The sequence below is a fragment of the Acomys minous genome (genome assembly GCF_964271855.1).
Source record: "Acomys minous genome assembly, chromosome: 16".
Lineage (NCBI taxonomy): Eukaryota > Metazoa > Chordata > Mammalia > Rodentia > Muridae > Acomys > Acomys minous.
In genome coordinates this window covers 9,773,715-9,800,645 of record NC_140498.1, presented here as the reverse complement: position 1 = coordinate 9,800,645, position 26,931 = coordinate 9,773,715, and the positions used below count along the sequence as shown (strand labels likewise).

Sequence of the window (26,931 nt, the reverse complement as noted above, 5' to 3'; positions counted from 1 at the left end):
GAGGAGCAGACTAGGACATAACTGAGTTACTATGTATTAGGTATCGGTGATGCAAAGATGAATAGGAGGGACCGTTGCTTCTCAGAGAAGGATCCCAGTCTCCCAGGGAACGAGGATTAGACTCAGGCAGGGTGTGGGGAAATGTAAGCATCTACAAAGTCCATAGGTCCAGTGGAAAAAATACTGAATTCCACCAAGGAGATGCCTGAGCAAGGATTGAATAGGTGCTAGTGGTGCCCAAGTTATAAATAAAATTGTAGGATAACGAAATGCCACTCCCCAAGTGGCTCAAAGGATAGACGTTAGTTTCCCACAGTTCTAGAGGCTGGGGAGTCTGAGGTCACAGTGCCAGTTCTGACGAAGATTCTCTTCTTAAACAAAGTTACCTTCTTACCCATTGATGGCTGCACACGACAGAGGAAGGGTGATGCCTTTCTCCTTTTAAAGCCACAAGTACGAGGAGGGTCCCACTGTCAAGGCTTGATTTAACCGTCACAGTAGAAGTTGGGGTTCCAGCAGGTTCCTTTTGGGTGGGCACAATTTGGTTCATAGCAGAGGAATAGGCACCCGCTGGGTAGCCAGTTTATGGAAGAGTGGTGCCAGCTTGAAGGCACAGAGGCTTAGGACAAACAGGCTATGTTTTTAGAATTACAACTGGCCTTGAAGTTGCTGGAATGTAAAGCAGAAAGCGTGCTGCACTTTTGAAAGATGAAGCTGGAATTGAAGGCTAGAGTTTCTAAGGACTTCTGTCTAAGGGCCTAGGGGCTGGGGGCCTTTATTTATTTATTTATTTATTTATTTATTTATTATTAATTTATTTTCCGAGATAGGGTTTATCTGTGTAACAGTTCTGGCTCTCCTGGAACTTGCTCTGTAATCCCGGCTGGCCTCAAACTCACAGAGATCTACCTGCCTCTGCCTCCTGAGTGTTGGGATTAAAGGCACACACCACCATGCCTGGCTGTCACTGGGCGCTTTTAAACAGAGACAGTGTAAAAATCTAATTTGTATATATTTTTTAAATTATTAGTTTATTTTTACTTTTTAAAATTAAACTTATATATTTTATTTTTATGTGAGACTGTTTTGCCTGCCTATATGTATGTGTGTATACTTGTCCTTGGTGCCAGCAGAGGTCTGAGGAGGGCGTTGGCTTCTCTAGGACTGGAGTTATGGATGGCTGTGAACCACCATGTGAGTGCTGGCAATCAAGCCCAGATCCTCTGCAAGAGCAGTAAGTGCTCTCAACTGCTGAGACACCTCTCCAGCCCTTGCAAATTTTCAAAGTTGGAAGGAAGAGCAGTTTGAGCTACAAAGCCAACGCAGTCACCCTTGGAAGTGATTGAAGGCCTGCGCTGAACACAAGGCAGTGAAGCCAAGAGAGAGGCAGATGCTAGACCACGCTAGGAACATGAAATACAGAACCGACTCAAGGCTTTAGATGTGGGAGTTGAGAGAATCATGGGAGGCCAGGTTGGGCCGGTGTCTGGTTTTCATAAAGAGGTTTGGTAATGGCGTGCTTGACATTTTACAGAATTAATAAAATGACTCATCCGTTTCTAGACTCTTTGGGTGAGCTTAGGACTGCTCTGTAAACAGAAGCTATGTCACTCTTAAAATCTTTACAGACTCAGTTTTGTCTCTCATTACAGAATTATTTGAGGAAGTTGTGCATCTTTTCTGGATTTGTTTTTCACCTCTTTAAAAATGGGTAGGGAGTTTGAATATGATTCCATGTGGAATTTTGGTCCAACATTGTCTTGGGTAATTTATTTCCTTAGATCATTTGTCTTAAAGCTCTGTTAGGTTTTGTAGATTACACAAATAAAAGTGATGTTTGACAAAATAGTTTTGTTGAAAAAAATCAGTTCATGGTACTACCACTAAAAAGAAGTAATGTATCTTCTATAAACAGTAAACACTAATTAAAGTAATGTATATTTAAGTGATGGTTTATGTATGGTAGAGCCTACTACATGGTCATTCACTTGTGCTTTCAAGAAACTTAGTTTAGTAAGAGGATAATAATTGCATACAGTGCCGACCGCCATTTGTGCACAGGGACTTCTGCAGTTACCTAGAGTCAATCGTCACTTGAAAATACGAACTAGCAAAACCAGAAACTAACAGTTGTTAAGTTTTAAACTTGCAGGGTTCTGAGTAGCACGCACAATGAAGTCTCATGCCGTACAACTCCAGGATGTGAGTCACCCCTTTGTTCAGAATATTCATGTTGTGTGCACTGCCTTCCTGTTGGTCAATTAGCAGCCATCTTCCTTATCAGATCCCCTGTCACCACGTTGCGATGCTGTGGTCAAAGTAACCCTTATTAATGGCCTGAAAACATGAGAGTAGTGATGCTGGTAATAGGAACACGCCAAACAGATATCATGAAGTGCTTCCCTTAAATGAAAAGGTGAAAAGTCCCAAGAACAGGGGGAAAAAAAGTCATATGCTACAGTTGTAAAGTATTGTCCATCTCTAACTGTGCCTCGTTTATCAATAAAGTTTTATCAGAAGTATGTGTACTGGAAGAAATACAGTATAAATAGGTCTTGGTAGTATCTACAGTTCAGGCATTCACTAGGGATTTGAAACTTGTCTCCTATGGAATAAGTGCTAGTGTACTGGCCAAGAGTGTGACAGAAATCCACAGATTAGGGAGTGTATCTGCTGCGCGGGATAAAAGCAGCCTCTCTGAATAAGAGGACTTTCCAGCCCAGGTCTAGGAGGCCGAGTTATAGGGTCTGTGCAACGTGAGTGTAAGGGGAAGTGCATTCCAGGACAGGGAAACTGAGTGCAAGCCCCATAGGTAAGGACACACGCTCAGCTAATTTGAGGAGTGGTGAGGAGACTCAGGAGTTGGGTCCTTGCTGGGGAGAGGGAAGAATCATTCATTTTGGCTAGGCTTAAAAGGCACCACTTTCTTTCTTACAAACAGGGGAAGGAAAAGGAGAAAGGACACAGGTTAGGAGGTGGTTACAGAAATCCTGGTGGGAGGGGCCAGTGGCTTGGACCACGGGGTTGTAGGGATCTGGTGAGTCCGGGACATGGTGGCTTGTACATAATACTCAGTCTACATGTCAGGATTTGCTGATAAACTTGATGCGAGAGGGTTTGAAGTTGTTTACCTGAGTCACTGGAAGAATGAAGTTTTTGTTTTGTTTTGATTCTCCACCCCCCACCGCCCAAGACACGGTCTCTCTGTGTGGCCTTGGCTGTACTGAATTCCTTTTGTAGACCAGGCTGGTCTCAAACTCGCAGCCATCCGATCTGCCTGCCTCTCCCTCCCGAGTGCTGAGATTAAAGGTGTGCGCCACCACCACCCAGCTCGAGGAATGAGGTTTTTAATTGCGGAGATAAAGACAATACAAGAGACACATGCCTGTGGAAAAGAATGTAAACATTTCGTTTTGTTCTAGTAAAATTGGGTCGCTTCTTAGACCTTTAAGAGTGTTTGTCAAGCCGGGCGTGGTGGCGCATGCCTTTAATCCCAGCACTCGGGAGGCAGAGGCAGGTGGATCGCTGTGAGTTCAAGGCCAGCCTGGTCTACAAAGTGAGTCCAGGATGGCCAAGGCTACACAGAGAAACCCTGTCTCGAAAAACAAAAAACAAACAAACAAACAAACAAAGAGTGTCAAGAAGGCAGTGAACAGCTGGGCCTTGGATCCTAGCACTCTGGAGGCAGAGCAGGTGGATCTGTATGAGTTTGCAACCAGCCTGGTCTATAAAGCAAGTTCTAGAACAGCCAAGCTAGACAGAGATAACCTGTCTTGAAACACCAAAACCAACCAACCAACCAAGCAAACCCCCTGCCCCAACACAAAGAGCAGACAATGAACTCACAAAAGTCTGCAGTTCAGAAGAGGGGGGTTAGGCTGGACACACAGTGATAGTATTTTTTTTTCCTTTTTAAAAAGATTATTTATTATTATGTATACAGTGCTTTGCCTGTATGTACTCCTACAGGCCAGAAGAGGGCGCCATATCACATTACAGATGGTTGTGAGCCACCATGTGGTTCCCCAGGACCTCTGGAAGAGCAGTCAGTGCTCTTAATGGCTGAGCCATCTCTCCAGCCCAACACTGATAGTATTGAAAGGCTACAAAATTGGGAAATGAAGAGAGTGAAAGAGTAGCCAGGTAGCAGAGCTTTAGGATACTCCAGAGTCTAGAGGTCAGAAAGGAGAAGGACCAACGAAGAGAGTGAGGCCACTCAGAAGATGAAGCCTGGGAAAACATAGGGCTCAGAAAATAGCTGGATAGTTTTCAGATGCAGAGAGTGACCAACAGTACCCTAAGAAGACGAACAGGGAAAACTCATGGTTGGGGTGAGCATATTAGCTTATTTATTATTATTATTATTATTATTATTATTATTATTATTATTATTATTCTGAGTGGACATAAATGGGGTCCAGCTGCTCTCTAAACTCATATCTCTATATCCATAGATTAGTCTGCAGCCTTCAGACCTCATCAGAACAGTCTCTGTGCAGTGGATGATGGGTAACGTAGAAAGAAACTCAGACCTGATTAAAGTACAGAGAAGTGTCAGTGCAAATAGACATCCGTATCATATCCCAGTCCAAGACTCTGGGCCCTCACAGAAGGAGGGTGGACAGAGTCTGGGAGCTGGAGGTCAGTCATGGAGCACCAAAGGAAAACAGTGTCCTCTGTACATGACAAGACCATGGCAGTTGTGAACGCACAGCACTGTGGTTGCCTACATAAGAGCAAGCCAGCCAACGTGCTAGCATGGCTGGGAGAGGGCTGGTTCCTCAACTGAGAAGCTATAGACAGTTGATATAGATAGTTCAAGGGGAGGAAGAGTCATTTCTTAAGGGCTGTGGCCCTTAAAGAAACACTACAGTGGATGGACCAAAAGCATATGGAGTGTACACTTTGGATTTGATAGGTTATTTTTATTTATTTATTTTTATTTTTTATTTTTGGTTTTTCGAGACAGAGTTTCTCTGTGAAGCCTTGGCTGTCCTGGACTTGCCTTGTAGACCAGGCTGGCCTCGAACTCACAGCGATCCGCCTGCCTCTGCCTCTGCCTCCTGAGTGCTGGGATTAAAGGCGTGCGCCACCATTGCCTGGCCACAAAGAAAAAAGGAGAAGCTAGTAGGGAGTACAGAGGGGTGGATGTGGGGGAATTAGTTTGAGAAATTAGGGGTGAATATGATCAAAATACATTGAATGAAAGTCTCAGAGGATTAATCAAAAATAAAAAATAAATAAGTCGGTTGGTGGTGGCGCACACCTTTAATCCCAGCACTTGGGAGGCAGAGGCAGGCAGATGCTGTGAGTTCGAGGCCAGCCTGGTCTACAAAGTGAGTCCAGGATAGCCAAGGCTACACAGAGAAACCTTGTCTCGAAAAACCAAATAAGTAAATAAATAAAAAATAAATAAAACAACCAATGTTCCCCCATCACAAGTAGCGCAGGCCTTTAATCCTATGACTGGGGAGGGAGAAGCAAGCAGATCTCTGAGTCTGAAGCCAGTCCGGTTTATATAGAGAGTTCCAGGGCTACATACAGAGATCCTGTCTCAAAACAACAAAATACCAACCAGCCAGTGAGGCAGGAGAAAGGACCAGTCATTCTATTCGTGATTTTATTATTCCTAAGTATTGTCATCGGAAGATTTAGTTACCTCTGGCTGTTTCAACTGTAGGATGAAAGATGGACAAAGTCATTTCCATAAACCCATTCATTTCTGACAATAGTTTCTGCTTCTGATTGACATGCACGTTATTAGCGTTCGGTCGTGGGCAGGACTCTATCGCTTGGTCTTTCTTCCCCTGTTCACTGAGAGTTTGCTTGCTTCACATTCATTCATTCGCCCCGTTTAAAAACACTTATTGGACGTCTGCCTTGCGTCAACTCTAGGTTTTTATTGTCCAGCTAGATCCGATTTCTCATGTGCAAGACTTCATCTTTCCTATGTCCCTTGGCTTCAGCCTTCCACAGTGGGGTTTTTCCAGTCTACCTTGTCCAGCTGCAGCTCTCAGCGTGGGCGGGTAGAGGCCTGAAGTCGGTCATTCGACAAAGGGCCGGGAGGGGCTCTTTGGACACTTGGAACGGTATGCAGATTAGGGGGCGGGCCTCGCTTGACAGACAGCGAGGAGTTGAGGTGGGTGGGTCTCGGGATGCAGATGAGAGGGGCGGGCCACGGCAGGAAGGCGGGTCTCCCCTGACAGACTACCAGGAGCTGAGGTGGGCGGGGCGAGTCCGCGAGGCGGGATGTAGATAAAGGGGGCGGGTCGCGCAGGGCGGGTAGCCAAGATACCCCGGGGGCGTGGCGTATGCAGATGAGGGGGCGGGTCCGCCCGCGGGCGCGAGGAGCGGCTCTCTGGCCGCCGGGAACTGGAAGGCGCCCGGCTCTTTCTTTGACTGGAGCGGACCAGCGGACGCTACCGCCTCACCAGCCCGAGCCGGCGCGCGCTGCGGCACCGCAGCCACTCGGTCCGAGCCCCGCCAGCCGGCGGCCATCGGAGTCCGCCGAACATGGGCAACCACTCAGCGAAGCTGGAGGAGCCCGAGACAGGTCTGTGGGGTGCGGGTCGCGCCCCCTTACTACCGCCGCGCCCTTCCCCCCACCGCGGCCCGCCGCCTCGCAGGGGCTCGAGGCAAGGTGAACTTCCCGGGCCGTGAGTCTCCGCTCTGGAATGCGCTAATGGGGTTGTGAAATTACCTGTGCTCTCCCGGCTGCCAGCCGGGGCGGGGCGGGGCGGGTGCCGCGGGCGGCGGGGCCGGCGGGGGTCCTCCCTCGGGCGCCAGTCCCACCTCGAAAGCTAGGAGGGCACCGCAGATGAAAAGTGTGACTTGGCAGTGCTTTTCTGGTTCTTTGTCCATTTTTGCAGTGTGTCATTTGCATACCGCATACTTTCTGGAGTCCCACCGAAGGTGGCGACCCGTCAGCTGATTTGTTACTCATGCTCAGACCTAAGACTGGATTGTGATTGTTTCTGACCCAAAATAATCCGTGCCTATTCTAGGATGCTAGAAAGTTCTCGTTTTATCAACTTTTTATTTGCTTGGAAATGAAGCGAGCTCGGTGGGGAGTCAGCTGGGTTCCAGTTTTAGTCTTCTGGTTGCTCTTACTGAACTCCGCACAGGTTTAGATGCTGGCGTATTTAAAACACCGCTACTGTCACGTGGACTAAATGGAATTTAATTTAGCTGCAAAAATGACATCCTGGCCTATTGGAAAGATTTGGTGGCAGGTTAAATTTTTTCAAAGTAGTAGTGATTTTTTTTTCTTTCGTAGACCAAGCCGGTTTTTATCATCCCCCCCCCAAAGCTTCCCAATTGTTTAGCTTCTGGCTCTGCCTGTGCATTCAACACTATTCCATCTTCTGCTCCTTAAACATACACACACACACATTTTCTGGTGCACACACATGGTACCTCTCTCTTTAAGGCCCTGCTGACTGGCCTGTTTGTTTTAGACTTAGGTCTCACAGCGGGAACCCTTTCTGCCTGGGCATACAACATATACAGATATTCTGATTTTACCAGGGGTTTGAAATAGTTCAGTCTTTTAGAGGCTGGACTGCAAGGAAGGAGACGGCACAGCTAGAGGCTGTGTTTTAGGCCAGCCCAGGTTGATGTGTCAAACACTGGACCAACTATTCTGAGTGCCTCTAAACGGCACCCCCGGAAAAGGAAAAACAAAGCAGTAGTAATTTAAAAGTGTTTAATGTGGAAGGCAGTAATGCTCCCTACTGCATCACCAAGGCCGAAGCTTTTAACTTGAGGGCAGTATTGAGGCTCTGAGGGGCAGTGACTTGTCCAGTGATAGTCTGTGAATCTGGAGCTGTGCAGCATGTCTAACCCCATCGCTGACCTCCATCCATAGCTCTTCCTTCACACCCCAGCCCCTGTGGATCTGGACCCGTGCCATTGCCTTCCTGACACGTGTGGTGCATTGGTCTGTCAGACCAGCCATGACTCAAATCTTTGACAGCCACACTTAGGGGTGGGAAAAAAATCGTTGGGGTGAGTTACTGTGTGGAGTACATAGGGGGGTCTCATCCAAACGTCTCTGTACAGAATAACCAATGAATATAAAATAAGAATAATCTATTGTTTATTCTACTGAGAGAAGTTTGGATGAGCTACCTTGTTGGTAAACTAGGTAAAGGGCATGTAACATTTAAAACACACCTGTCAGTGCCAAAGGCTTGTGAGAAACTATTAGTTCCCTTATTTGAAGCACGTTATAAGTACGCCGTCACTTCTGTTGATGAGTTGTTTGGTATTCCGATTTCCAAGTGTCCTTACATTTTAAAACTTTCTAACGACTAGGAAGTCAGATATGTGTGTGCCAGCGGCTTATTTTATCTTAATGTATGTGCGCGGCTCAGATGGAACTCAGGGGCTTTGCACATGCTAAGCACATGCTCCACCACTGAGATCCCCAGGCCTTTGTTGTGGGTTTTCAAAGTAAGTGTAGTTTTGGAACGGGAATGCATTCTGACTTGCTGCAAGTAAAGACACTTGATCGGAAGCCTCGGGAAAGGCCTTCAGCATCGAACTCTTGGTTGAAAGGAGGGGTGTCGTTTCAGGAATGCCTTCCCGAAGTCCTGTGGAGCTTATCAGTGAGATTCTAGAAAGCAGAGTTCTGAGCAGGATGAACTTGCAGTTGTTGGTGCGTTGAACTAGCGTCTGAACAAGGACCTCTGCAAAGATGAGGGTAGTGGTGGGAGGGAAATGGGGGTGAGGAGGCCACAAGAGGCAGGAACACTAAGGCTCAATCATGAAGTTCCTCTGCTGCTGCTGCTGCTGCTGCTGCTGTGTTAATTGTCTCCTTTAGGAGCTGACACCCAGGGGTGCGTGAGGTTTGTTACAGGAAGTAAGACCAAAGGAAGGCAAAAGAAAGAGGAAGCAGATCGGATGAGGGAAAGACCTCAGATGCTAGTGCAGATCCAGGAGAGCCTCAGAATCCTGCTGGTCTGCGGGAGCCTTCCCCTGCAGATGGGCTCAGCAACAAGGCTGACCACAGTCCTTCTGTTGTCATTCGTTGGCCAGAAACTGCTGGGGACAGGGGATGTGCCTTCCAGGTCAAAAGCCAAGTGGAATCCTAGGATCCTGGTGGCGTCCGAATGACATGTGCTTTCTCAAATAGAGATTTTAGTGATGTCCCTTTAGGGCTAGCTGGCAATAGTCCCTCAGATGTTTGGACAAGGAGGTTCTTGTTTAAAGGGTAAATGAGGGTAAAGTGAGATGGCCGAGTCTTAACAACTTGAGTTCAATTCTCCCGGAATCCACACAGCGGAAGGAGGGAACCAGTTTATGCAAGTTGTCTTCTGACCTCGCCTCCACCACACACAAATGAGCAAATAAACGTAATAAAGAACAAGTGTATGGCATCCATCCTTCCCTCAGACCCCTTCTGAAGGCCAGAGAGGCCTGACTGCCTAGGCTTGTTCTTCAGGTGGTGCTCTTACCCCTCGGGGAAGTGTTTAGGCAGAACCCAAGTTCTTAGCTGCTGTTGCTGCGGGTTTTGTCCCCCTGTGGCATCTACCGTGGCAGCAAGGTTCTCCTAGGTCTGTGGTCTTCTGAATTAGGTCATAGTAACCTACTGTGGTATTGCAGGGGGAGTAAGAGAAACGATCAGGTTCAAGACAGAAGCTCCACGTTCAAGGGCACGGGAAAAGCTAGATCCCTTACTTGCTACAGGGTCTAGTTAACAGCCTTCCGGTTTCTAGGCAGGCTGCCACAGCGCTACAGCCTGTGTACTGTATAAAGGCATCAGAGTAAAGTGATGGACAAGCCCAGCTAGCTCGGAGTTGTATTGACCCAGAGGGAGGGGCGCCATTTTATAATTCTGCCTAGAAAGTAAGCTGAGAGGCTTTTCCTAGTCATAGGACTAGCTGAGGTATCTGTTTAGTATTTGATTTAAATTTGCATTGATAGTTTAAAAATTAATATAAATGGTATAAAACAAAGGCAGTTTCCTTCTGTAGCACCTTCCTTGGGACACACGCTATTCACTGTAGTAGTTAATGTTAACTGTTGTCACAGATGAATTTCCAAAGTTAGCATTTAAGACTGGTTTATTTTCTCCTCCTGTCTCAGTCTATTATGAGCTGGGGGCCACGAGGGAGGTTATTGTACCCTACACTGTCACCGATGTGCCCACAGTCAGAGAGTATGGCGGATCTCACAGGAGGGCTTAGGGGTTAAGGATGAAAGTGATGTCTGCCGTTTCCACCCACACTCAACATGCGAGACAGCCACACAGCTCTAGACCGCAAGAGGGGACAGCGTGGCTAGTGGTGAGCACTTGCAGTCTGTTTGCAAGCATGACCATTCTCAACCATATTTGTGTCAATATTGCATTCAGTTATTCATCTCACTACTCATCTGCCCTTTTTGGGGGGGCGGTTTCAAGACAGGGTTTCTCTGTGTAGCCTTGGCTGCCCTGGACTCACTTTGTAGACCAGGCTGGCCTCGAACTCACAGCGACCTACCTGCCTCTGCCTCCCAAGTGCTGGGATTAAAGGCGTGCGCTACCACGCCCGGCTGGAACCTTGAACTTATGATCCTTCTGCTTCCACTTCCCAAGTGCTAGCATCACCAATGGAGCCCTGTCTTATGTGTGTATGTTTGTATGTACGTATTCATTTATTTAGACAGGGTCTCCCTACACAGCCCTGGCTGTCCTTGAATTCACTATGTAGACCAAGCTCAACCGAAATTCCCCTGCGTTGGCCTCCCTGGTGCTAAGATTAAACATGTGTACCACTGTGCCATTTTATTTTTTGATATAATTTAAATACATCATGGTTATCTCTACAAGACTACACAATATTCTTTTTTGTTTGTTTGTTGTTGTTGTTGTTTTGTTTTACAAGATCAGGTTTGTCTGTGTGGCCTTGGCGGTCCTGGATCCAAACTCACAGAGATCTGCCTGCCTCTGCCTCCCTGAGTGAATGCTGGGATTACAGGCCTGTGCTGCCACTGCCCAGCTCTACATAATATTCTTTATCTTTACTGTTTTCTTTCTTTAAAAAATTTTTTTAGCCAGGCGTGGTGGTGCACGCCTTTAATCCCAGCACTCGGGAGGCAGAGGCAAGCGGATCTCTGTGAGTTCGAGGCCAGCCTGGTCTATAGATGAGTCTAGGACTACACAGAGAAACCCTGTCTCCAAAACAAAACAAAATTTAATTATTTATATAGTATTCTGCCTGCATGTATTCCTGCATGTCAGGAGAAGGCACCAGATCGCATTGTAGATGGTTGTGAGCCACCATGTGGTTGCTGGAATTGAACTCAGGACCTTTGGAAGAACAGACAGTGCTCTTAACCTCTGAGCCATCTCTCCAGCCCATCTTTACTGTTTTTGATTAACTTTCATGGTTTACCACTAATCCTTGCTGTGAAAGTAGAGGGACCAAATGTATTTTCACTATTATATCTCTCGTCTCATTTCTGCAAGTCATACATAAATTATAATTTTACTGCATAACAATTCCAGGGCAGCCACGGCCACATAGTGAGACCATGTCTAAAAGGAAAAAAAAAATCTCATTACATTGTTAATATCAAAATACACATGGTGGCTGTACAGATGTTCACTGCTAAATTTTGATGCCAAGTTTTTTTAAAAAAATAAACTTTGATATATTTTTAAAACCTAAGGGGTAAAGTGTGTGGCTTAGTGGAAGAGCATATGCTTGGCATGTGTAAGACCCTGGTTTCAACTCCCGACAGACTCCTCCCATAAAAACAAGAACTTTAAAAAATAAAAATCTACTGTTCACCATCTGTATTTCTTGACTCAGTTCAGGGAGTGTGCTTGGCTTTTTCCTAGGTACTCTTAAATCTCTAGTTCGTTTTTTTCTTAGTCAGTCTCCCCCGTTCCCAGTCAGTTTTCTATTTGACCAGAATATACGCGTTCCTTTTCATAATGAGCATAAAAATCTGTGCACCGATTGTAGGTTGATTTAGCATTTCTACCTTTAGGATCCCATATGTACTGTTGACCACAGAACTAGAGAAATATGTTGTTTCCCCAATATGTCTGGGTTTTTAAGGAGGCAGTGCAGTCTTATATTGCTTTATGTGCTATCTGTGAGTCAATATTACTTTAAAAAAAATGGAAGTCGAGAGAGAGGAGAGCATCTGCGTAGGTATCTCTCCTGTAGCCCTGGCTATAGTCATGAGCTCACTGTAGACCAGGCTGGCCTCGAACTCACAGCGATCCGCCTGCTTCTGCCTCCCGAGTGCTGGGATTAAAGGCATGCCCCACCACCCCCCTCGTGCAAGTTTTTTCTTAAAGACAAGAGCATGGTGCTTGGATCTGGGCTCTCAAGCCAATCTGCCGTTCAAATTTCAGTATGGCCACTTCTTTCCTCCGCAGTGTTGCTTACGTCTCTGAGACTGTGTCTTCATCTAGAAAGTGTGATAGTATTGTAACCTGTTGCTGTGATGTACAGGTAAAGCATAGGAAGGATATACTCCTGTACAGGAAGGACACGGTCAGCTTCCTATGCAGCTCTGCTTTATTAAACTTGAGCTGGTTGCTGAGTCCTGGCTCATGGGCTCGCTTCTGGGGAACTCTTCCTCTCATTCATATTCCTTTGCTTTGGCTGGAGTGTTTCCTATATGATCCTCTGTGCTGTCAAACCTTTAGGTATTCTGGAATCTCTATATTAAATTTATTCTAGCTCTCCTATTGTCTGTATTCTGTGTTTTATTCTTAGAGGGTTATAGTTTAGGACTAAGTTGGGAGAGGAGGGGAATTGTTTGAAGGATTTGAACAGAGTTAATGGGTTCTCTTGTCAGTGGTTTTTAGTTTCAAGAATTCACCAATTTTACAGTATTTGCTAAAAGGAGATTATGGTATGTATTTTCCCCAAATATATTTTCTCTCTCTCTCTTTTTTTTTTCTTTTTCTTCTTTTGGTTTTTCAAGACAGGGTTTCTCTGTGTAGCCTTGGCTGTCCTAGACTCACTTTGTAGACCAGGCTGGCCTGGAACGCTCAGCAATCCGCCTGCCTCTGCCTCTGGAGTGCTGGGATTAAAGGCCTTAGACCTCTGTGCGTACCCAGAGACACATGCAGATAGACAGACAGACAGACAATCAGGCAGAGAATTCATGTTATAAGGGATGCTGGAAGGTTTTGTTTAAGGTAGAATAAAAAATAAAAATAGATTTTGATAAAATAAAAAAATTCTAGAAAAACAAAATTAGCAAAATCATTATAAAGAAAAGAAACACCTGGGCATGGTGGTGTACGCCTGTAATCCCAGCACTCAGGAGGCTGAGGCAGGTGGATTACTGTGAGTTTGAGACCAGCCTGGTCTACAGAGTGAGTCCAGGATAGCCAGGGCTACACAGAGAGACCCTGTCTTGAGGAGGGGGGGGGAACCCACAAGAAACAGGCCTGAGCGTATAGCTCAGTATTAGTCTGTGACTACCATATGTGAGGCTCTGGGTTTGATCCTTTTGAGAGAAGAGGGAGGTGAAAGAGGTAGGAGAAGAGAAAAATTAGATATTCGGACGGGCAAAGAATCTTGGAAGATATCAGAAAATAACTTCAAAGTACCCTGAGCCCAGATACTGTTCCAGGTAAGCCTTTTCACTTGTGAGAAAGATTGAGTTTCTGTGCTATTTAAGTGGCGTGGCACATTTTCTAAAGATGGTTGCCTTTCAGAGGGAGCAAGTAATGATTCGATATATATGTCTGTTATTTCTTACTTGGTAATGAACAGAAAAAATATAATGGCCATCAAATCTTTGTCTGTAGTTTAGGACCAGAGCAGGTAAAAAGGAAATGAGTTAATGTGTCTTTCCTGTTACTATGGAATCTATTCCCTGGAGCCATAAACTAAAATAAGTCCTCTCTTCCTTAGATTGCTTTTGGTCATGGTATTTTATCACAGTGACAGAAGAGTAACTAGTGTACGCTCTCACTCACGGGCATGGAGTCTGCCTCTTAGATATGTTGTCTGCATTATCTATGCTTTGGGTTGTGATCCTAGCCCAGTCTGGCTATTTATCATCCTTTGAATTCTTTTACTCTGTTCTTGAGATTTATTATTTTATGACTATGAATACTTTGCTTACATGTATAAATATGTGTGCCATGCGTGTGCCTGGTGCCCTGGGAGGGCAGAAGAGGGAACTGGAGCCCCTGAAACTAGAGTTACATGTGCTTGTGAGCTGAGTCCCCTGCAAGGGCAGTGAGTGATCTCAACTGCTGAGCCACATTGTTTTTACTTTAAGAAAATTCTCCTATGGCTCTAGTGAGGTCAGAGTGCTTTGTGCAGCACTACTGATGCCTGTGGAAAGGTGCAGGGCTCTGTGGGCCCTAGTGAAGGCCACCATGGCAGTGCTTCTCCTAGGATCTACTCTAGCTAGCTCAGCCTCTTGTCTCTGCTGCTTCCCTGTGGCCGTCTTCTTCCTGCCTTCACCTTCATCATCTGCGTTCCATGGATGCCAGGTTTCCAGTCGTGTCTTAATTCTCTGCACAGTCTTTTGGTTTTGGTTTGTTTTCACTTTTGTTTGTGTAACCTTGGCTTGTGTAAAGGTGTGTGTCTCCAGGCCTGGCTTTTGCACAGTCTTTTGGGTAGAGCTCTAATGAACTCATAGCAACTCTCCCTCATATTCTTAGGAAAAACCTAAATTCTCAGGAAATGGTTAAGATAGTTTAATGTTCAAATTTAGGTTTTTACTGGGCGTGGTGACGCACGCCTTTAATCCCAGCACTCAGGAGGCAGAGGCAGGCGGATCTCTGAGTTCAAAGCTAGCCTGGTCTACAAAGTGAGTCCAGGACAGCCAAAGCTACACCGAGAAACCCTGTCTCGAAACAAAACAAAACAAAACAAAAACAAAAAAAATACTCAAACAAACAAAAAAATAAAATTAGGTTTTAAAAAAGTGTTTTAATGTTAATTTCAGAAAAGCTTGTGCCAGGTAGGTTTTTCTTATTTCAGGACATGTAATCTGCTGGCTGTCGCTCCTTGTTCAGAGGACACCTTTTTCCATGGGTTTTGCTCATAGATGCTCTTATCACAGCTTCCTCTGCTCATTTTTTTTTCTTTTTCTTAATCTTCTCTTCTTTCTTCTTTAGAACGGTGTGTGTGTGTGTGTGTGTGTGTGTGTGTGTGTGTGTGTGTGTGTGTTGACACAGGATCTCGTTCTGTATCCCTAGTAGCCTGTTCTTACTATATAGGCCAAGCTGGCCTTGAACTCTTGGCACCCCTGCTGCTTCAGCCTCCTGAGGGCTGGGACTATGGGCATGTACCTCCATGTCCTGCACAATTAGTTTTTTTCCTTGATCCTCCCCTCTTTTCCATCTAGTTGTCCCAAATGTAACCTCATTGTGGGTAAATGCTGACAACTGGGGCTTAAGATAAATCTGGTAAAGTCAAATTTGACCTGAAACTGCAGCCAGTACAGAACTAGTGCCAATGACCTTCAAAGCCCTTAAAAATCCTTTTATGTTGGCACATAAAACATCACTTTTCTGTAATGGGTCCTGTGTTTCTCCCTAACATGAATAGTCAAATTGAAAAAAAAAATCTTGGAGGTCAAATTATCAGCAGTTTAACCTTCTGATCTTGAAATAGATAAAACAAAGAGACTTTTCACAGTGATCATAAAAGTATTAGGAAATTATCTATTGATAGTTATATTCTGGTCTCTCCTTTTTCTCCAATATGAAAACATTACAGTGCCCCAAAATTTCATGGAATTATATGCTTACAAAATGGACCTCACACTAGTAAAGAAATAAGTCTCTTTGTTTGTTTTTTCTTTTTTTGCTTTTCGAAACAGTGTTTCTCTGTGTGGCCTTGGCTGTCCTGGACTCACTTTGTAGACCAGGCTGGCCTCAAACTCACAGCCCAAGTGTTGGGATTAAAGGCGTGTGCCACCACACCCGGTAGAAATAAGTCTCTTTGTCGGTAAACAAAGTGTGGGAAAGATACATGTCTGTGTGTATTTATATATATGTTGATTTTGTGATTTTGTGTGTGTGTGTGTGTGTGAGAGAGAGAGAGAGAGAGAGAGAGAGAGAGAGAGAGAGAGAGAGAGAGAGCGCATGTGCGCGTGCACACGTATACATGTCTACCCCTCACCACTTCTTTGACTTGTTAGTTTTCTGGGGTATTGCAGTTTTTGTGCTTTATGCTTTGGTTGGAATTACTTTGCTTTATTTTATGTATAGGGGTGCCTGCATGTGTGTATGTGCACAGGTGGCCTGCAGAGGCCAGAAGAGGGCGTCAGATCCTTTGGAACTAGAGTTGCAGAAGTCGTAAGCTGTCTGATGTGGGTGCTTGGAATATTTAAGTTACGTCATTTATATCACTGTTATCCAGAACTTTGTGCTAGCCATTTTGTTTGTTTGGCTTTGTTGTTGTTTTGTTCTTTTGAGACAGGGTTTTTCCGTCTCAACTGGCAGAACTGGCGGCTGTCCTGGAACTCTGTTTGTAGAGCAGGATGGCTGGAGGTCACTGAGGATGCCTGCCTTTGCTTCCCGGGAACGGAAGGCGTGCCCTGCCACTGCCTACTTTGCATAGTTTTTTATTGTCTGCCTCTGGAGTGCTGGAATTAAAGGCTTGTGCCACTGTGCTCAGCTAGGGTCATCGTCGTCGTCATCATCATTATCATCATCATTGCTATTATTATATTTATTTTTGGTATTTTGAGACAGGGTTTCTCTGTGTAATAGCCTGGGCTGTCTTGGACTCACTTTGTAGACCAGGCTGGCCTTGAACTCAGAGAGATCCATCTGCCTCTGCTGCCCAGAGTGCTGGGGTTACTGGTGTGCGCCCCCGTGCCTGGTTAGGGTAGTCGTTATTAATGTTAATTCTGCCGTTGGTCTTGACTTTGGGACGCTTTGAGGGTTTCCTGATGCCAGGAGTCTGTGCATGTTGCTTGTCTGCATTGTGGGCCTTCCTCACCTTTCACCTTCTGCTTCTGATCTCTTCCTGGTGCCTGGAGACTGTAACCAAACCTGCCACACTGTGTACACACAACTTGTTGCTTCTCCTGTTAATAAAAAAATATATATATAGGGCTGGGGTGCAACTCAGTGGTAGAGTGCTTATCCCAGGGGAAAACAAGCAAACTCTACTCCTTCTCCTGAGGCTGAGGTCCCAAGGACAAACTGAAGCACAGTCCTGCCAAAGTTCACTCAGAGGAACTACATGGGCGAGGGCTTCCTTACAGGGGTGTGGGCAGTCCTCCCCACATCAGGCCACACTTGGAAAAGCTCCTTTCCGCATCAGCCACATAGGTGGAGCCCTCCCTCCCCTAGTCACCCTCACTGTCTGTGCTCTAGCCCCTCCTCAAGGCCATGTGCAGTTCTGTTACGGCTGAGTTGTGTACCACAGGTAGTAGGGAGCAGCCGGCTGAGCAGGTGAGGGTCTCATGACCCTCTCCGCCCCTCAGTGAGGAGAAGGAAACACAACAAGCCCAGCTGGGATAATCCTTTTGCAAGGATTTGCAGTTCAATTTCCCAAGATGGCAGTTGTGTGTGTGTTGTTTAGAGCACAGACGTTTGAACTTTGCTGGAGATTTTTTTTTCCCTCTACCTGGCTTGGATTAGCTCATGTAACTGCATTACCTTCCTTAGACAGAGGTATTGTCCATGTGCCCGGTCAGGTGCCATTCCCGTTTGAGCACCCAGGGAAGATATCTGGGCTGCCCTTCTGTCAGGCCACAGTGTACTCCTCATATCCAGGAACTTGCATGTTTCCTCAGCAACCTTTTCTAGTTGGCCCTCCTCAGGTTCACTATTATCCCCAGTTTTCTCCGGGAGGCACACTAAAAACATTTATTCTTAAGAGGCGGGGCTGGAGAGATGGCTCAGAGGTTAAGAGCACTGGCTGCTCTTCCAAAGGTCCTGAGTTCAATTCCCAGCAACCACATGGTGGCTCACAACCATCTATGAGATTTGGTGCCCTCTTCTGGTGTACATGCAGGCAAAACACTGTGTATATATGATAAATAAATAAATCTTAGAGGAGGAGGAGGAGGAGGAGGAGGAGGAGGAGGAGGAAGAAGAAGAAGAAGAAGAAGAAGAAGAAGAAGAAGCAGCAGCAGCAGCAGCAGCAGCAGCAGCAGCAGCAGCAGCAGCAGCAACCAGGCAACCAGGTGTAGTGAAACACACTGTCAGCCCCAGCACTCAGGAGGTGAAGGCAGGTGGGTCTGTGTGAGTTTGTGGAGAGGAAGTAAAAGGTGAGGAGGAGGGAGAGCCCAGAGAGTGCTTAGGCTAGGGCTCACAGGAAGGCTTAACAGTGTGATGGCAGTCATGGCCCCTGGAGGGATTTTAGTCTGCTCACCATCCTTCAAGGCTGTAAGAGTCAGAGGCGCTTGTTTGAAAAATGGAATGTGGATTAGCCCGAAGAGATGAGTACTGGAGAGACTTCTGGTGAGGCGGGAGGACTGGATTCAACTGAGTAAACAAATTATGTTTTCTCTAGGCAGCAGGTTAGGCGAGTAGATAAAACCGTGGAGTCAGACGCTCTCAGCTCATTTCTTCTTCCTTCAACTTGGTGGGTTCCATGGTAATAAAGCAAGGGTCTGAGAGACCCTTCTGATTTTTAGAAGTATCTCGTTGTGTTGTACACTTGGGGGGGGGGGCATCCAGGTTATAAAGCGATCTGAACTTCTACGTAGCACTGTTGCATCCCCATCGCACCCCTCTGACAACTGGAGGCCAGAGTGGGAAACTTCCAAATAAGGCTCCATGAGTCTGGCAAACAAAAGGGAAACAATAACTAAAAAGCAAGTCTAGCCTTTGCCCTGGAATGAAAAGAATGCAGTCCTGTTGGTTGACCTAAAGGTTTCTGGTTTATTTCATATTTAGGTGCAGTGGTCAGCTCTGACCATGTTTTCCAAAGACGTTTCTTTTAAGACTTTGCACACAGTGTTAAGATGATTATTTTATCTTTGCAGCACTCTGGTCAGTTTTACTTCTAAAGCTAACTGTGCATATGAGAAGTGCTGGGAAATTAAATTCAGAGAAATTAATCTAGGCTCACAAATGACCCCGGGGGACATTTAGTATATACTGTCATCTAATAGAAGCACAAACATTGTCAGGACATTGCGTGGCATTCTGGACATCTGAACATTTGATTCACTGATAATATGCACATTGCCATTTTAAGCAGTGATTCTCAGGATTATACCCACGAGTGGGGAAATCCTTCCCAGGTAAGTGAACAGGGAGGAGTGTGGAATGACAAGTGCACTCACTGTGTCTTGTGAAGGCTAACCCAGACAGTGCAGACCCGCACAGCCTGCTGGCTCACAGAAGGCCTTCACTTTTTTTTAAATGAAATCTTTTATTGGGCCTGAGGTCTCTGTGTGTCACAGCTCCTACCATTCAGCTTGGTTCTTTACTTGGCTCTTTACAGTTATTTGCCTGTCCGATTTATATACAGTTGATTTTTTTAAAAATGTATTTTATTATTTCTGTGTGTGTCTGCATGTGTGAGAGAGATGGAGGAGGTGCGTGCGTGCGTGGGTGCGTGTGTGCGTGCATGCATGTATGTATGTTTGTATGTATGTATGTATGTATGTCTGCCTGCACGTGTCCAAGAGCACATGTGCTGTGGTGTGCCTGTAGAAGTCAGAGGACAACTTTCAGGAGTCAGTTTTCTCCTTATCGTGGGTTCTGGGCATCAAACTGTAATTGTCAGGATTGTGCCCAAGAACGGGAAAATACTCTACAGATAAATGAACAGAGCGGAGTTCCCAGCAAGTGTTTTCCATGCTGAGCCACTCGGAGGGCTCACTGTTGAAATTTTGACTTCTGATTTCAAACCTAAAATAAGAGCTAGAGGCTCAGTGGACAAACACATATGTAGCATGTATACAATCCTAGATTTGATCCCCAGCACCACACATATGTAGCATGTATACAATCCTAGATTTGATCCCTAGGACCACAGTTAGTAAAGCAAATAAGGCTATTACAGGAATTGCATTTTAAAGATGGGATTTATTTTTTAATGATTCGATTATTTTATGTGTATGAATATTTTGCTTGCATGTGTGTCTGTGTATCCTGTGTGTCACCACAGAGGTCAGATGAGAGCATCAGATCCCCTGGAACTGGAGCTGTGGATGGCTGTGAGCCAAACCATGTGTGTGCTGGGAACTGAACCCAGCTCCTCTGCAAGAGCAGTAAGTGCTTCTACCCTTTGAGCCATCTCTCCAGCCCCCAAAGATGAGGTTTAAAGAAAATAAAAATTTCAATGAAAACATCACAAATAGGGGTTAGAGAGATGGTTCAGTGGTTAAGAACATTGGCTGCTCTTCCAGAGGTCCTGAGTTCAATTCCTAGCAACTACATGATGGCTCACAACCATCTATAATGTGATCTAATGCCCTCTTCTGGTGCGCAGGTGTACATGCAGATAGAGCATTCATATACATAAAACAAATAAATATTTTTTTTAAAAAGGATATATTATGAATATATAAATAAGGTTATAATAGATGGGCTCCAGTTGCTCCTTGAGATTGTTATCTGCGACTATAGGACTGGGATATGTATGTTGGTGAAGGAAGCAGGAAGCCTGAGATGGTGCGCTTGGCCACCTTATCCCAAAAGAATTCAAGCCAGGCCAGCCCTTCAGTGTCCCACATGGAGTCCAGGTGTTCTCACCCTTCTACTTTCATCATTCAGTTGTATAACTTAGGAAAGTTTAGGGGAGAATTTGACTTTTCTAGCAATCACTCTCTTTATTTCTTCTATGAATTCTGATAGCCTCAAAACAAATTATTTAATTTTTGCAGTATCTCCTTTTTTATAAATGTTTGCTCTCAGGAAGTTGGTTCTATGGCTGACCACTGGCTGAGGCAGTAGGTCAGGCCTGGGTCTCGCTCATTCTCTTCCGTTGTTTGCTGTAGGCCTCGCAGATTCCGAGTGCTTCATCTGGCCGGGCCTTTCTCCCACCCCTTCAGTGCAGATGGCAGGGTGGGGAGGCCACCTCATAGCTTGTTGTACAGAGAGCTAAATGAAGGTCAGTGGCCTCTCAAATAGTTGAGCTTCCCCTGAGTCCTTCTGTTTAGCCCTGGAGAGCTGATGAGATAGGAAAAGAGTGCTTCTCTGTCTCTTAGATGACTCATTTATCGTGGGCCTGCCACATTTAGTTTGGCGCCCCTAAACAGAACCTAGTCTCCCCCGCCCTCGAGACAGGGTCTCTCTGTGTAGCCGTGGCTGTCCTGGACTAACTTTGTAGACCAGGCTGACATCGAACTCACATCGATCGCCTACCTCTGCCTCTCGAGTGCTGGGATTAAAGGCGTGCGCCACCACCGCCTGGCAAACCTAGTCATTCTTCTGCTTATGGTTCTAGCACCTTTAAAATGCCTCACCTCCTTTACCCAGAGAGCATCTGCTCAAAGCCAGCACAGTGCTTGGAATTCAGCCATTTGATGGCATCTTTGGGTGTGAATCTCTTCTGATTGCTTTTATCTGGTACTGGTTTGTGACCCTCTGAAATGTAACACATTCTTTGCCTTGAGCTTTTTTCCCCCTGTTGCCTTTTCTTCCCTGCATGTGTATCTGGCTTTCCCTGTACTTAGAATTGGATCTTTTCAATATTCATATCTTTTGTTTTGTTTTGTTTTTGTTTTTTGTTTTTTGAGACAGGGTTTCTCTGTCTATCCTGGACTCACTTTGTAGACCAGGTTGGCCTGGAACTCACAGTGATTCACCTGTCTCTGCCTCCCAAGTGCTGGGATTAAAGGCATGTGCCACTACATCCAACCAATTTTTTTTCCTTTTTTAAAGATTTACTTATTATTATGTATACAGTGCTCTGCCTGCATGTATACCTGCAGGCCAGAAGAGAGCATCAGATCACATTTTAGATGGCTGTGAGTCACCATGTGGCTGCTGGGAACTGAACTCAGGACCTTTGGAAGAGCAGCCAGTGTTCTTAACCACTGAGCCATCTTTCCAGCCCGCTCAACCAATCTCAGAATTATTTTAGAGAAAGTCTGAGTGAACATGCCCCATGATTTAACTTGGTTTCCCACAGTGTTTAGTATTGCAGGGGCTTGACGTTGGGCATCTTTGGTTGGTTAGGTTCCTGTTACTACCACAGTGAGCTCATGAAGAGGAAACATTTGATTTAGTCCACAGCTCTGACGGGCCATGGTCACTTAGCTTCATCGCTCTGGGCCTGTGATGAGACCGCATATCATTACGGGAACATATGGCAGAACAAAGCCACTCACCATAGCTGGAACGTGAAGGAGGGGAAAAGAGGAAGAAATAAGATTTTCACAGTGTCCTTCAAGGCCACATCCTCAGTGACCTAAAGGCCTGTCACTAGCTTTTGTCACTTAACAGTTCCATGCCCTTCTAGTACTGTCAGACAAGGAACCAAGTCCTTATTTAACACATGAGCTTTTAGGGGACCAGTGAATGTACCCACCTATAGCAAGTATGCAGCAGCCTTTTCTAAGTCCCGTTTTCCTTTTACTGAACATCTTAAAAATCTGCAATTATGTAAGAAACTTCCTGAAAGACTGCGTCCCAGATAGCTGAGTACTTTGGAGCCATATCTGTTTTGCATCTTGAGGTTAAATGCTATTGCCTGCTTTTTGTCTGCCTCTTCCTCTCAGTAGCAGCCCTGATCAGGAGCATCAGTGAGTAATAGGTGGCCTACAGCTGCCAGGACTTCCTTCCGCCCTGCCAGGCTCAGGCCCTCCTGCAGGCTGTGTACTGCAGGCCAAGGATTTGGGGCAGAGGTGTGCATCCAGGTCGAGAGGGAGAGACCCCAAGGCATGATAAGCCTGAGGCCTTGACCTTTGCTTCTGTATCACATCCTGGGATCTGAATTCAGGCATGAGTTTCAAAACTCAGGAGACAGCCACACTGAACAGCAAGAGTTGGATAAATTCAGTCTTTGGAAAAACTACATTCAAGGGGCTGGAGAGGTGGCTCATTGGAGAGTCCTGGCTGCGCTTGTGGAGGAGTTGGGTTTGGGTTCCTGGCACCTACATTGCATCTTAGAGTTGTCTGTAACTCCAGCTCCCGGAGATCCGATGCTGTCCTCTGGCCCCAGCAGACTCTGCATGTGCGTGGTACTCTTATATACTTGCAGACAAAAAACTCATACACACAAATCTTACAAAAAGATTACATTCAACCTCTTTATCTTATATCAGTGGGCACGTTCCTGCAGATCCGTAAGCACTTTCTTCTTTCCAGTTAAGCGCATGTTTCCAGAATGTTGTTGTTGTTATTCTTGGATTATTATCCTGGCTTCCTTGTTTACTAGCTGAAGGGTCTTAGACTAGTTACACAATTTCTTGCTTTATTTCATTCTATAAAATTGGATAATAATATGTCCTTATGTGAGTTCCTAGAACAGTGTAAGTTAGTAGATTCTCAGCAGATCTTTAGAGAAGTAACAGCCAGCGTTGAAGTTGCACATACATATGTTCACACGCTCTCTCTTTTTTCTCTTGTCTCTGCTCTCCCTTGATTTCTATCATTTCAGCTTTTTCTTTGCTGTGGACACTACATCCCTCACCAGGTATTAGCCACACTTCTGTTTCCATGTTTCTTCCTTTGCTGTTGTAAGGTACTGTTGACTGTTGTAAGGTACTGCTGGCTGTTGTAAGGTACTGCTGGCTGTTGTAAGGTACTGCTGGCTGTTGTAAGGTACTGTTGACTGTTGTAAGGTACTGCTGACTGTTGTAAGGTACTGCTGACTGTTGTAAGGTACTGCTGGCTGTTGTAAGGTACTGCTGACTGTTGTAAGGTACTGCTGGCTGTTGTAAGGTACTGCTGGCTGTTGTAAGGTACTGCTGGCTGTTGTAAGGTACTGCTGGCTGTTGTAAGGTACTGCTGGCTGTTGTAAGGTACTGCTGGCTGTTGTAAGGTACTGCTGGCTGTTGTAAGGTACTGCTGGCTGTTGTAAGGTACTACTGACTGTTGTAAGGTACTGCTGGCTGTTGTAAGGTACTGCTGGCTGTTGTAAGGTACTGCTGGCTGTTGTAAGGTACTGCTGACTGTTGTAAGGTACTGCTGACTGTTGTAAGGTACTGCTGACTGTTGTAAGGTACTGCTGACTGTTGTAAGGTACTGCTGACTGTTGTAAGGTACTGCTGACTGTTGTAAGGTACTGCTGACTGTTGTAAGGTACTTACTGACACGGTGACAAACTACCATACTTAGTGGATCTAAGCACACATCTATTACTTCCACTGTATGTCCCTCCAGCCTCTGGTCTTGTCACATCTCTTTGCTTTCTTTGTTACACTTTCTTTGCTATAAGAGACCCATGACAATCCAGTATAGTCTCTATCCTAGCCACATCTGCAAAAACCCCTTGATCATATAAGGTGCTGTCAGGGCTGGAGAGTGAGTTATAGACATCCTCAGAGGGCCACTGCTCAGTGTACCACAGGGGGGAGCATGGTAAGCCTAGTTAAAGCACACAGTAGTGGATCCTCCATAGTGGTGCCCTAAGCAAAGAGGAGTGAACCCAGAATCAAGCAGCCATTACTTCCTGTGGCACTGGAGTCAGAGACTGGGAACTGAGTGTTGAAGAACAGAAAGGTGTTTGCTAGGGAGTGGGAGGAAACAATACTCACCAAGAAGTAAAATGGCGGAAGAATCCAGAAACGTTGAGGAGCAATTAGGTCTGGGTTTTTGAGACAGAATGTCATTGTGCACTAGGCTCGACTCGCACCCACAAACCTCTTTAATGGTAGGATATGGGTAATGTGCCACGTTTCTCGCTGGAGTAGTTAGATCGTTAATGTTGCCAGGACACAGGGTATACCGAGGGAGACGGCAGGCAAGGAAATCTATAAGTTAAAACAGGAAGGTGACATGATAGCAGATTTAAAATCCATGAAGAGGAGCAGACCAGTGAAATTACTTGAGTGGGTTTTTAATGTCTTTGTCTGATGACATAAGCAATAAATACATGCCCATTTTCTAGAAAATGAAACTAAGAAGTATACCGCTGGGTGGTGGTGGCACATGCTTTTAATCACAGCACTCAGGAGTCAGGCAGATCTCTGTGGCCAGCCTGGTCTACAGAGGGAGTTCCAGGACAGCCAAGGCTACACAGAGAAATTCTGTCTCAAAATCCCCTCTCCCTGAAAAGAAATATGCCAAGAAAATGAAATTCCTTATAATTCTGCCACCGAGAGATAATGACTTGATGTTTGTGTGTATTTCCATTTCACACACACACACACAGACACACACACATGCACACTTACATAATTAAACCATACTGGGAACTGGAGAGATGATGGCTCAGTGGTTAAGAGCACTTACTATTCTTACAGAAGACTCAGGTTCAATTCCCAGCACCCATATGGCAACTCACAACTGTCCAGAATACCAGTTCCAGAGAGTTGTCACTTTCTTCTTACCTTTGGGTAAGGAACTCATAAAACATAAAAATAAGTACATTGTTTTATATATATTCAGATTCAGTTTTTTAATTGGAGCAGTGTATTGTATGTAATATTTTTGTATTTTCCCAAATATTCTTAGCACCTCCGTATCATTCTAGAGTATATGATATTATCATAATTTAGTTCTTCTAGTGTTAGATCTAATGTGTCTCTATTTTAAATAATACCAGTGCGGAAAATGAGCTTACATGTTTTTCTTGGGGTAGGAGTGTGTCTCCTTTTATTATTTTCAGAGATCTAAGACTAAACAGAAGTGTTCCCCTACATCTAGGAGAAGGGCTCAAGAGCCACGTCATGCATCTCAAGGCTCTAGAATGGAAACTTCTAAGTCTTCCTCTGCATGAGGATTTATTCGGATTCCACAGACCAAAGGTATATTTACCATAGAAACACTATGTTTCACTTTAAGGGGGTAATGCCGGGGAGTCTGGAGAAGTAGGATGGCACTGGAATTCTCATGTTTCCTGCAGCACAAGGAAGCGGGAGACTGTAGGGACGAAGAGCGCAGCACACGTCTTCTACAGTTAGCCATGTGGGTTTGCACTCCTATAGCCGCAGAGGCTGGCTGTGGCTCATTTAGGGACAAGCGGGATTTTGAGTGATATGGTAATTCCTTTGAGAAGAAGGAGTTGTCAAGAGGGCTGGAGAGCTACTGGGTAAGGCCATGCAGCGAGGAGCAATGCTGCAGCGCTGCACATCCCTGCAGAGGACCCGGTGCTGCAGGGCCACAGGTGGTACAGCCTGGATGGACCTCCTGCCGCTGGCACTGACACTCCCAGTGCCTGGGTCTTTCAGGCACCAGGATTTGGATGTACAGCAACCATCATTGCTGCTAGTGAACATTTCCTATCACTGTCCTTGCTTTGCAGCCTTAGTTCCTAGCGTTAGGTCTGGAACAGGTATAAATACAGCCAAGTAAAGGGGCCTTCTTGGCTGCTAGGGGTTACTGAGCTGGAGGACAGCAGGGTCAACTTATTTAATGGGAGGTGCACTCTGCCTTCAGCTGAGACTTAGAAGGTATGGGGGGTGGAGGTCACAAACAGGAAGGAAAAGGTTCACTAGAAAATCAGACGTCAAACATCTGGTACTCCTGACAAGATACTGTTCAGTGGATTAAAGCCAAAAGAGATCTTTTTAGGCATAAAATATTTATCCCATTTGAAGAAAAAAATTAAACATCAATTAGATATTGGGTATTGGATCAGAATAGAAATATAAAATTGAGAAAAATGAAGAATGTCAGGAAGGTGAGCAGTGAACTTTGCAGCAGAAAACCCTGAATAAGTTGTGTAAATTGTGTTTACAGCAGCTGAAATGCAGATGTGGTATAAAGTGCGGGTCCTTGAGAAGGATGGGCCTAGCACGGAAAACCCAGGAAATAGTCTGGCTAAACTTGGACAGTCTCAGTATAGGCTTGTGGGTGAGACCATACCAGGCCTCAGGATGTAAAATCTCTCTAAAAATTCTCATTTTTGATGTTGCTTTATTTTGTTGATG

At 45.4% G+C, this 26,931-nt stretch overlaps 1 protein-coding gene across 5 annotated transcripts in view; it reads left to right on the top strand.

The window, feature by feature from the left end:
• SPECC1 (sperm antigen with calponin homology and coiled-coil domains 1) overlaps window positions 1-26,931 on the top strand; it is a 256,505-nt gene that overhangs the window by 106,849 nt on the left and 122,725 nt on the right. Inside the window, exon 1 of one of the 5 annotated variants that reach the window (XM_084760866.1) lies at window positions 6,280-6,553. The exons of the other annotated variants lie outside the window; for them this stretch is intronic. Coding sequence (XP_084616992.1) covers window positions 6,514-6,553 — 40 coding nt within the window. The 5' untranslated portion in view covers window positions 6,280-6,513. Of the gene's footprint in view, window positions 1-6,279; window positions 6,554-26,931 lie in introns of those variants that run through there. 5 annotated transcript variants of the gene reach the window in all.